This window comes from Sander vitreus, chromosome 6 (genome assembly GCF_031162955.1).
Source record: "Sander vitreus isolate 19-12246 chromosome 6, sanVit1, whole genome shotgun sequence".
In the NCBI taxonomy this organism is placed as follows: Eukaryota; Metazoa; Chordata; class Actinopteri; order Perciformes; family Percidae; genus Sander; species Sander vitreus.
This window is the reverse complement of record NC_135860.1, coordinates 19,569,155-19,581,342: the sequence shown is the minus strand read 5'-3', so window position 1 is coordinate 19,581,342 and position 12,188 is coordinate 19,569,155. Positions and strand designations below refer to the sequence as shown.

Sequence of the window (12,188 nt, the reverse complement as noted above, 5' to 3'; positions counted from 1 at the left end):
GGACTTACATCTGGCAAGAAATCCAAACGACCAGAAATACAACTCAAAATTAATGCTAATGTTCCACTTTGTCTGCAGGGTGTGTAAATAAGCAACTGTTTGCTAAAACAGTTGCAACTTTGAAAAATTAGTGTAGCAAGTAAACTGACTAAATGTTCAGGCAAGCATCTTGTAACGTAACATGTAACTTAAATTTAAGAGCACAATCCAGAATGAAGGTGAATTCATTCGGTAAATATGGCCACAACCTGCATGGACATTATGCAGTGGATTCCATTAATCCTGAGGACTGCCCAGTACAATGTGTCAGCGAGTTTCACCCACAGGCAGAAATCCAGCTTCATCACCATTCCCCGAAACCTGCATATACTGTAATATATGTCAGGAAAATAAGGGCTTTGCCTCAGGTGTCCTGCAGCCTCTGGGTAGAATGAGGATGGGTGTTTATAAGTCTTGTCTAAAAAAAATCAATCTCTCAGCCGGCAAGTCAGTGAGAGAGTGTGCCGACCGGTCCAGCAATCACTGATTCAGCTACTCTGCAGCCCTGCACATATAGTAGGTAAGAAGATCCCTGAGGGTTTTATAGCGCGAAGGTGAGGATGTCCGCTCGCTCCAACCAGGTACTGTAAGCCCCATCAGTGAGAGCAGAGGAAAGTAGCTGTCGTCTGCGTACAGTTACCTCAGTACACTAGCCACATTGTTCTCTATCTTTGGTTGCAAATTTGTGGTGGTTTTTGAATTGTAAAAAATATGAAGTTGTGAATCAAGCCAGCGATGTCAATCTATTTATAGCCCTCTGGTGCATTTCACAGAAGGGGATGGATGTTCAAAATCTGGTTCAAAATATTACAACATCTCTCCATTTTCATGCCACACAACAATATCATGAAAGCAGTTTTGCCCAAACATTTAAAATGGTCTAAAATTTTTAATATTATGGTTTTCTAGTCACTAAGTGCAACATGTTACAGTGATCCAAAATGAGTGTGACACCTTGTTTATTGCAGCCCCAGTGTGTGATATAAAACCCTCCACCATGAGGATCATGGGGGATTTAGCGCTGTTTGTTCAGTGTTGAAATTGCACAGGGAAGGCTGGCAGCATGTGGTCAGGATGTAATCAACCACATTGGACAGGAAAATAATGATGTACTATTAGGAGCGCCGAGCATGGAGAATCTTATTGCAACACCTCGTAATGGGGCGAACCGGCCAGCCTCCTACAATTCTCTCTGCCAGTTCTCCAGAGTCTGGATGCAGAGTGGGAATGAGAACAGGAGCGGTATTTCCAATCAGGCAATAGACAAACTGAGTTTCTGTATATTTTTCCTTCCAAACAAGTTATTATCATCTGTGGAATGAGAGGAACTATTTAGGTGGACTTGAACAGGTTCTAATCTTATTGGGCAATAACTATCACTAAGGCTACGTTCAGACTGCAGGCAAAAGTAGCCCAAATCTGAACCTAGATCGGATTTTTTCAAATCAGATTTAGACCACTTCCATATGTGATCCTGAATCAGATCCATGTCTGATTTTTTTTAATGCTGCCGCAGTGTGAACAACCAAGGCGGATTTGATGAGACTTTTACGTCAATCTACATCGACATTTGTCACAATTATGCGCCGGCGGGAGTTAGCCCTAGACACAGACAGTAAAATTAAAAACTTGACTAGGCCTACAAAATGGAGAACAGTGATGGAGCAAGTCAATAGAGGGAGAATGAGGTGTTAGACCTAATTAGTGTATGGGGAGATACTTCAATTCAATCAAAACTAGAAGGATCATACCGTAACCACTCCGTTTTTGAAAAAATAGCAAACGAAATGGAAGAACGGGGACACAGGAGAACGTGGCTGCAGTGTCAAAGGAAGGCGAAGAGCCTTGAAGCTAAATTTAAAGAAGTGAATGATTCCAATAACCGAAGCGGTCGGGGTCACATCACCTGCCCATTTTGTAACAAGCTTAGCCATGTTTTGGGCGATAAACCCAGCTGTCAGCCATTGAAGCTGCTGGATAGCTACGAAGCAGGCGAAGAGGAGCCCGAAACTCAGAGGAGCGAAAGTTCAGCGGACAGCCATAACCCCGCAAAAGGCCAAAATAGCCAAATCTTTCTCTTCATTCTTCTCCTCCTCAGCACTTGCTCATTGATGTTACGGCTGCCATTACACAAACATTTGGAATAAAAAGCGAAAATGCGTACTTCCTCCATAACCTCCCTAACTTTAGTGCAACAGCATGCTGCGTCTGATGTCATTGTTATTGTGCTTTTGTGCATGCGTGTCAGTTCGAAACCGCAAACAGTTCACACTGGAATCTGATATAGGCTGCATTTTAAAAGGTAATGTGAACAGCCAAACAAAAAATCGGATCTGAACAAAAAATCTGAAGACTTGCGGTGTGAACGTAGCCTAAAGGTGTGAACTGTAAAACTGTTCAGCAAAATAACATAACATGTAGGGCTGGGCGATAGGGAGAAAATCAGATATCACGATATTCTTGACCAAAAACCTCGATATCGATATTGCGGCGATATTCTAGGGTTGAAAATTGGTGCTCTAACAACATATCTTCACACTTAGATTTTAGATAAATAATCACCAGTAATGTCGACATAATGTCCAAGTAGGGAAAAGGCAAATAATAGAACAATCAGACAACACTATGTCATTTCACAATATTACCATATCCAAAATCTAAGACGATATCTAGTCTTATATCACGATATCGATATAATATCGATATATTGCCCAGCCCTAGTTAGATGACACTGTCAAGCTTAACAATCATTACCATTGTCTTCACAGCCATCACTACCATCTCTGTAAAACCACTTTTAGCATTATCATCACTGCCAAAATGACTTATATAACCATCTAAGCTACTGTCAGTCAGCAGAAGCATCACTGGCCTGTTTTAGCATACATGGACAGAGGTGGCTGACTGCTATGACACAATCAATCATGTAAAGGAATCAATACCATCCATCCCCCATACTGTAGATGACAGCAGAATGCTACTCTTCCCAGTTAGGTTTTCGATGCAGGAGTGTATAGAGAGTAAATTATGACACTCACAGAAAAAAATGATGCAACATTTGTTTGTGTTTTTCCTCCTCAAAAACCATCTCTGACGAGGTAAAAAGTGAAGAAGCAGAACAACTGAAATCTTAAATTGTAAACTAAACAAAAAGATGAAACTTTTCAAGCCACAATGTCAGTAGGCATGCTTATATTAACTATTACAGTCTTGGCTGTGATTTGCACATGTAATTGCTAATTGTTATTCTGGGCCTCAGATACTGTACACTGCAAAGAAACTGTACACACATGACACTATTCATAGCAACTGATGCATGTACGTTCAACATTCAGCAGTCTGACGCTACATGGTTTAAAGGAGCCTGGCATGTTCACTGAGTGCAGCAGGGAGTACACAAAATAAGAACATTAGATTCAAATGGTTGGTGCAGAGAAATTGAGAGACTTTAGGGATTATTCTGACTCAAATCTTCTGAGGTCAGAGATATTTAAAGCTATACCCTGCAGGGTGTCCCACGAATCACTTGTCCATCATGAGACACAACAGTAAACAAGGCTCCACTGAAAACCATCCGTGCAAGGCTCCAGGAATAAAGTGAAAATAAAGTGCTTTTATTCACAATTTGAGGGCTCAGTGCAATCACTCATGCCTTTCCTCAGTCCATCCATCTATTCTCTTCTGTCTCTGTATTGGTCGACCCAGTTCCTTCTTTTTCTCTGTGTCTGAAAGCCACAACTATAGGTTTAGGTACTGAGGGATACTGTAGTCTACTCCCTACTGAAATACTGTGTGGGGGATTCTTGTGGAATACATGTGGAAATAAGAGTTACAGTAATTAATGGTGACACACTGTATTGATCCCTGCCAATAGATTATCTTTTCTCTCAGGGAGGTCAGGGTCGGCTGCAAAACAGAACACAGGGATAAGCCGTCCTCCGTGGAACTATGGTGTGATATTTTAGAGAAACTAGGCTTTGATCAGTCTTCCACCTGCAACTTTTTTAGATTTCCATTACCCATCAGGAGATTAAAATCAAAGCTGTGATGTTACCGACATTATACTACTGTGTTAACCACACTGCAGGCTACTCCATCTTATTACAGCCTGTTCCCTGATGCCGTAGCTTATGTCAGCTATGATTACACTGATACGTGGATATCTAACCCAAAAGTTAACTGCTTGTCATGTAGTATTCAGTGGTGATTAATAGATCTAACTATGAAGTACATACTTAAGTTGATGATGGCACAAAAAACATTATCATCAATTATAGGCCTAAATGATTTTAATGATGCATTTTCTGATAAAGTAGGCTATAGGATGTCCTATGTTGTATATTAAAGACTATTCATTCATTGCTCAACATTTCAAAAGGATGGCCAAACTGTATTTCCACTGATGTTCCGGCTGTGTGGCACTTATTATGAAAATATATTTAGCTGTAGGCTACTATAGCACATCACCTACCTTGAGCTATGGCTATGGACTCGAACTTGTGCAGTTCTCGCAGCAGACAGGTACGCTCAGACGGATGGAGAGTATAAATAAACTCCTTGGCTCCCCGGGGAGAGTCGAGGGGCTCCACGAGCTCATTCAGCGGATGTGTGCCCATGTTACACCGCTGCACCAGCATGGAGAGAGGAGGCTCAGAGGCGAACCGGGCTATGGCGGGTGTTTGGTGGTTGCGTCCGGCTGTGGCCAACCCAGCCCCGGTTCTCAAAGAGAGGGCGGGCCGCAGGACTCTCCGCAGGCAGGGCAGCATCGCAGGGATAGAGGTGGAGCAATACGCCGGGAACCTGATGTAGAACAGCGGAAAACATACAACAGGCCTTGTTACCACTTTCAGCCTGCACTCATCTAAAACATAACATGTCGCTTTATAAAAGAATGATGCTACAAATAATCGCTGCAACGGTCGCATGATAACATCCTCAGTGTAGAGGCATCTGGGGTTATTTAAGAGCATAACGGGCCTGACAATAACAATTCCACATTGTTTAAGAACATATAACTCAAGAGTATTTTACGCGCCTTTTGTAAAACAAAAAGTAGGAAAATATGCGACAGCTGTCCAAAAATCCAACGGCAACTTGTCTTATCGGACGCACCTCAGTCGATGCAGCTGTCCCGTCCAACAACCTAAGAAACCTTGAAAATACAGAAGCTGCTCCGGCGCACACGTTACTTATTTACTAGCGGTGCGAGTTTGTAGATAGCCGCATGCAACCTCAGACACCCAACTGGCTGTAGTATTCGTACAAAATCACATATTTGCGAGCGTAATCCCGGCTGGTGTAACCTCTGGTTGACAGGATGATGTGAGTCGGATGGGATGGAGGGCACGTCAGCGGCCAGCAGCCCGAAAATACTTTCCAATAGCAGCGCTGCTTTCCTCCGTGCGTAACTGTGACGACACCGCCAGACGTAGCCTACGTTCATTCAGTTCATAGATAGGGGCACATTGTTATAGGCTACGACAGTAGGGAACCGTACGTCTACCATACATGTATAAATATAAATTGGTGATCTTATACAAATGTTAGTGATAGCAGCTGAGATTGAAAAATAATATATTCATACAGTATAGTATAGGCCTCCTGTATGAAAATAGTATTTGTCACAGACAGGCGGTTATCTCTTGCAGGTTTAGTAAAATGAGTGCGTTTGTCTGCTGGGTGTGTGCTCATCCCTCCCTCTGCTATTAAGCACTTTTGAGCATTTGAGCTATTCAACCAGATTACAGTCCACACCCTAAGAAAATATGACACCATGTGGAAGTTATTTGTGTCGAGGAGGAAGCCTCCTACTTTAGGCAAAAGTAGGAGGCTCCTTCACAATCTAAAACTTTGTAATGCATGATTTATTTCAAGCCCTTCTGTGTGGAAGTGGCATATTCATTGTTTTGGCTGTACATGTATTGATTAGAAGAGTGTGTCCAGTGATGTAAGGATGGGAGGAGTGATGCATTATCCAAATAGAAACTGCAAACCAGTTTTGGGTGTTAAAAGAAGCTCAGACAAGAGCGCCCCCTGTTGGACAAACCCAAGCTCATCATCGTCATCATCATCATCATCATCATCGGTTTACATCCTAACCGAAGGTAGTGAAGACTTGAGCTCTTGAACCTGTGTTATCCTAGAGTTACTTTGAACCTGTACATGACAACGTTTCCCACCCACTATCCCACAATATGGCCAGTTTTTAAACTGGGTTTGTTTAAAAGCTTTTAAATGAACACACAGCTCATGCAATTAAATACATGAGAGATCAATGTGCAAAAAAACTTTTACCTGATTGTTTTTGAGTTGCTGCTTTCAAGGTCAAGACTTAACTGTAAAGCTTAACTTTTAGGTCAACATCGATGCGAAGTCCTAGAGGTGCTCCAAAAGTTTGAACATACATTTCCATTGCAACAGAGCTAATGCAAATGCCGACGAGGTCCGTGTGATATGGTAGAAAGCTCCAGAACAGCTAATAAAGGGTTTGTCAGCCATTTACCTAAAAGTTCAGTAATGAACGTAAGATTAAAACTGACCCGTGCAAGATGTCTTAGGCCTACAAGTTAAACAAATGAAGTATAAGGGAGGTGGTGTTTAAAACTCTTGATACAACACATTCAAGAAGTCAGTGAGCCAAATCAAAATTTATATTTTTATTATATTGCTAAAGCTGTCATTACACAAAAATAACAACCTTTTACTTCCTGAAACAAACTGCATCATAGCATGTTGAACTGTACAGGGACAGACAGAGAGGTCAACTCTCCTCGGTGCTAAAAACTAAACTAGAAACCAGGTTCAACTGTACTTTCAAACCCTCACAAACTATAAACGTCTTATTCATAGGATATACTGGCATTTGGCAACTCTGATATAATATATATTTATGCTAGCTATTTAAATATGGAAATTACAGGTTGATAATATAAGTTTTAGACAGGATGACGGCCAAAAAACAAACAAAAAAATGAACATCATCAACAATTTTAAGAACTGAATGCTGGGTTTGAAGAAACATCTAAGCAGTCATATTATTTTTTGCTCTGTTGAAATCAAACAGTACAGGGATATTTTGTATGAAAGGGGTTTGTGGTCCATAATCCCTGTTCACAATATAGGTTTAATTCAGGCACAGAGATAATATCTTTGCTTTTGTCATTGCTTTTTTGCATGAATTCCTCTTTTTGTACCTTTCTATTACATTGCATTCATAAGAATCTTGTTTAAAAAACTAAATTCTCATGCTAAAATGTCTTTGGAAAAGTCAGGTCAGATTAGGCTAGAAAGGCCAGACGTTGTGGGCAGCGTGCCATTTGTTCGACCCTGATATGAAAAGATATTGTTCAATAACATTTGACCTGAACTCAGTTGTCAATAACTGGGGTACAAACATTCAAAATTAAATCACCCTCAGGGAATAGTTACAAGTTTGCATGTCGCCATGATGATGACTCAGGCAAACCCATTCTGAACTGTCTGCACTGTCTTGACTGAACTGGACTCAGCTCTTGTAAATACCATCTGTCCCAAAATCTGAACCCATAATACTGCCTCTCCATTGTAAAAACCAAAACTTTGCGGACTTCTAGTGGTACCTGGAATCAGAGGAACACACTTTGTTGTAGCCTTTGTTCACTTCTAAACCAGCCAGCATTTATGCCATTATTAAAATGCAGTGCAATTATGCATGTGTGTGAAATATGGGACTTGAATGAATCGTAGCAGGACGGTCATGAACGTTTCACTGATGAAACAACACATCATCAGATGGTACATGCATGGATAGAGGAAACAACTATATTACTCAATTTTATATACGTATAAAAATAGGTTGAGAAAAAAAAAGACTGAGAAGAATAAAATAAATTAACATGTGTGAGTTCTTGGACTAACCTGTATAGCTAAATAACACTTACAGTTCCATACATCTTGTAGTAGCCATGGTCTCACAGTGCTTGAACAGAAATGTAAATTAAAATACAGACTATGACTCAGGGATACTATTGGTTTCAGCTTATTGTCTTAAAACGCTGCAGTCTCATAGCTCCAAAACATCTTATTGTCCAGATAAAAACAGAGCATTTTAAATTGTACCTATGGTGACATATTTCTTAAATTATACAATGGATTTTCGTAATTTTTAGGGTAACAAAATCTGTACGTACTGGACTTGTCACCTTTAATGCTATTGCAAAAGAATAAAAAAAAAAAAAAACAGTATTGGAGATGACAGATGTAAAAGCCTAATTAATCAAAAAGGACATGAGCATGCACGCTACGTGCTTTTCAAAGAAGACAACAGAGTTCAATATAACAGCAACCAGACAGAACAATTAAACCAGTATGGCATTACCAGTCACAGCTAATAATACTTAAAAGATCAAAAGTATTTCCTCATTAACTTCTAAAAAATGTTTAATAATATATATAAATTCGATTTAACGTTGAGTTTTGACATGGCACATCTGTATATTGACATTTATTAGTAATGTTATGAGCAATGGACGCGCAGCAGGTTGCAGTATGGCTAAAAAATGCTACGAAAAAGAAGGGGCTAATATATAATTGCTAATATATAAACACAAACCACTGAGGGGTTCTACAAAGGTCAGCATGTAGATATTGCAGATTAAATGATAAATTCATACTGGGAAAAATTATGAAAAATAAAACCAATTCACATCCAAAGGTAATGGTATTTGAGTATTATTATAAATTATATTAAAGATGTGAAACTTTGTGATTGTGGCACAGAAGGAAGGAAGAAGGAAATACAGAGAGCGAGAAGCACCAACACACTCCTCAGCAACAGAGACGTGCAACATTATTTACAAATCATGTAAATACTAACACAACTAAAACAGGGCGTAACTTTTAGTGTCTGTTAATGTCACGGCATCAACCATGTGACACTTTAGTCACATTGTTGTCTCCTACAACTTTGACTTGGATGAAACGCCGGCTGCAAAACAAAGCCAGTTCATTTGCTTCTTGAGGAGCTCTTTGTATTGGTCACAGCCCAGCCCGTGTTGGCTCTGTGGACACCTCACATATTGAAGTATTTGAACTGTGAGGGGATGACAGCATTGAAAACACAGCACCTTCCTACAGCCATCAGGGCGTCCCTCCAAGTAAGCAGTTAATGCAATTCAGGAGATGCCAAATGGTGCAATCGAAAGCCGACCACTGGAGCCATTGCTTTCTAGTGCGACTGAGTATTGCTCTTGATGCTGTGAAGTACTTGCATTGGCTATTGCGCTCCTTCTGCCAAGTCACTAGGCAGTTAGAATGCTTACTTGTCCCACGCTGGTACAATGCACTCCCTATATAATAAGAGTTTACACATACTATACTATTATACACATTTTATTTATTTTTGTCTTTTTACACTGAGAAGAGGCAGGCACATTGTCCTTGTCCGACACTCTGCTTCAAGAATACCACCTGATAAATGTGTGTAATTACGGTCCTATTAAAGAAATGTGTGGTGTAATGCTACTCTTTTCTTCTTTTGTTATTTATCAACAAAAATATCCTCATGTTTACACTGTCATTACACAGCTGTTGGCTCGGATTTGCAAAAACATTTTAGTGCTGAGGCCAAAAACCTTTATCTGAGGACCTAATTTCTTAGGTCTTATCCTTGTACCCGTAAAGGCTCGTTAGTTACTCGACTTACACAAGGATCTACTACATGTGGTCCTGTGATCCACTTTAGGTCCAAACCAATATTTCAACAAACCTGGCTTTACATTGTTTCTGAGGCATCATAAGCCAAATCAGAAAATGTGAACCAGCATGTCTTTATATTTTCTACATTGAATCATTATAGATGGCTTCTGCAGTGAGGGATTCTCACAGGTGAAAATGTACAGAATGAGAAACGCTACATGGTGTCATTCATTTCTCATACTAGCATAGGACGCCTTTTGATTCTGTACATCTCATTTTTATCAGCGAAATTTTTTTCTAAAGCCTTTGACCTTATTTACAAACACAATGAAGGGAGAGCCTCACTTCTGTGACATGAGCTCACATGTTGTCACGTGTCATGTTATCATGCGATGCGTGGTGCGGAGCGGTCGTTGGTGAGGGTTCTCTTGAGCTTGACCCCCTTGCGGATGGCCACCAGCATGTTACCTTCTAACTCTTCTCCTGCCTCCTCTGCTCCTCCTTCCTGCCCTATCTCACAGTGAAGGTGCTGCTGGTTGGGCAGGGGTACAGTGGGAGGATTGGTTGTAGCTTGACCACTCCAGGACATCACAGGCAGCGTGCCAGCATCCTCCCCTCCTGCAAATGTTGGAGAATCTGGGCTTTCTTCTCCTCTTCCTCCAACCATCTCCTCTGCACCCCTGCTCCCATTAACTGCTCCAGACATATCGGGCACCGTAGGGATTTTTACCGGTATGACAGGCGTACGAATAGGGATGGGTCCTGTGCCCACAACTGAGCCTGACCGGCGGGCGGAAGGTTTTGAAGAAGGCGTGCGGCGGATTGTGGCAACCCCAGGGGTGACAATAACTGGACCGTGGCCTGTAGAATAGGAGCCAGGGGCATTATGGGAGCTGGATCCAGAATAATATCCCTGACCTGAACACGAGCCTGCAATGGTAGAACACAAATAGCAATTTAAGCCAAAAAATTAATTTTACTATTAATAAAGATCATTTCAGTATATTATACAGCAGCCTTTGAGATTTATTAACGAGAATAATGAAATAATGAAGGACATAAAAAAGCAGGGGAACAGACAGAACATGAACTATTCTTCTGATGAACTATTACATTTATCTAACATTTATAAAGTGTGTTTTAAAAGGAAGTTATTGACATAAACCAACATGATACCTTACAACTTCAAGACAGTAAAAATGGAAAGATTTTAAGTGTACACATTCAATTGTGACACATATCAGTCGGTACCTGTAGGGGTAGGAGGATAAGCCCCAGTGTGGATAGGTGTGGGGGGATAGGGCCCTGCAGGGTAGGCTCCCTGTCCATGGTAGGGAGTCTGTGTGCTGGGCAGGCCGGCTGTGGAGGCCGGCCGTTTGCTCTGGAACATGAGTCGGTAGGACTGACTGATGTCACTGTTTCTGGGGATGGTGGAGGACTTGTCAAAGTCAGAGTGCTGCTGCTCAGGCTCCTGATCTCCGGCCATTGAGAAATAGTCATAATCTGATACTAGAAAGAACAAATAGAGAGGTTAACAATGAGCTGACACAACAATATATTGTATATTTGAAAAAGAGAGGATAAAAGACAAAGAGTTGAGCAGTGTACTTCACTGAAAATTAGTGACCATTGCATTATAGATGTACAAGTGTTACCTTGTGAAGGAATTGTGTCTTCGGAGCAGCAGGGCGTGTTGGTCTGCGTGCTGTAGCCACTGGAACATTGGATGGAGTCTCTACTGGACCTCTGTGTGTCCAGCTCCAGACCTCTGGATAAGGCCAGAGCCAGTTCCTCGTGGGCCTCAATATCACCAGCCTGGAGCAATCACCCAATGAAAAAAACATTTGGTAGGGTCAGGAAGTCTCACTGTTTGGATACAGCCAGATGCAATTCATTAAAGTCATTAAAAACATTAGGTACAGATCATGAAAGTCAGTAAATGGGAACATTAGTGGTAGGAGGCTCAATCATGTGGTCTAAATGCCATGATTGCAAAAACATCGGCTAGCTGGAAGTTGAATCTGAGGTCGCCTGAAACAGATGGCATTAAATGTAGACTGACCTATGTCAATGTGCTTTGTCCAGTATTTGCAGAATTAACAATCACTGAACGATTCTGATTTTGTGGCAATTTGCCACCTGCTGCAGCAAAGTACTAATTTTTCAGGCACAAAGACAAAACAGAATGTCTGAAATCATATGGAGCTTCTTTGCCCCTAACAACATAAACACACAAAATATAAATCAGATGACTCAACAATCAATGGAGACCATATGGTAGTACTAAGGCCAACAACACACTTCTCACAAGTTGCTATTAAAAACAGCGACTAATTAAAACTACCAAAAGTCTCCATTCGAGTCTAAATGGAGGATAGAAAGGAAATGATACAGACAAAGTAAAAAAAAAAAGCTAAATGAAGAAGCACAACACATAAGTGAATATGTGCCACAATTACCAAAAAATGAATGCC

At 40.9% G+C, this 12,188-nt stretch overlaps 2 protein-coding genes across 9 annotated transcripts in view; both read right to left on the bottom strand.

The window, feature by feature from the left end:
* The window catches only part of LOC144519892 (transmembrane protein 65-like), a 43,252-nt gene extending 37,567 nt beyond the window's left edge, over positions 1–5,685 (bottom strand). Inside the window, exons 1-2 of one of the 2 annotated variants that reach the window (XM_078253405.1) lie at positions 5,075–5,685; positions 4,511–4,839 (exon numbers count right to left, since the gene is read on the bottom strand). In XM_078253405.1, coding sequence (XP_078109531.1) covers positions 4,511–4,805 — 295 coding nt within the window. In that variant the 5' untranslated portion in view covers positions 4,806–4,839; positions 5,075–5,685. The remainder of the gene's footprint in view (positions 1–4,510; positions 4,840–5,074) is intronic. The other variant, XM_078253406.1, reaches the window with a different exon arrangement.
* A 995-nt stretch (positions 5,686–6,680) lies between these two features.
* Positions 6,681–12,188, bottom strand: part of LOC144519890 (protein MTSS 1-like) — a 54,893-nt gene continuing 49,385 nt past the window's right edge. For all 7 annotated transcript variants that reach the window (XM_078253396.1, XM_078253399.1, XM_078253400.1 and 4 more), the window contains 3 exons: positions 11,370–11,529; positions 10,966–11,223; positions 6,681–10,644 (listed from right to left, as the gene is read on the bottom strand). In XM_078253396.1, the coding sequence (XP_078109522.1) occupies positions 10,100–10,644; positions 10,966–11,223; positions 11,370–11,529 (963 nt within the window). In that variant the 3' untranslated portion in view covers positions 6,681–10,099. The remainder of the gene's footprint in view (positions 10,645–10,965; positions 11,224–11,369; positions 11,530–12,188) is intronic.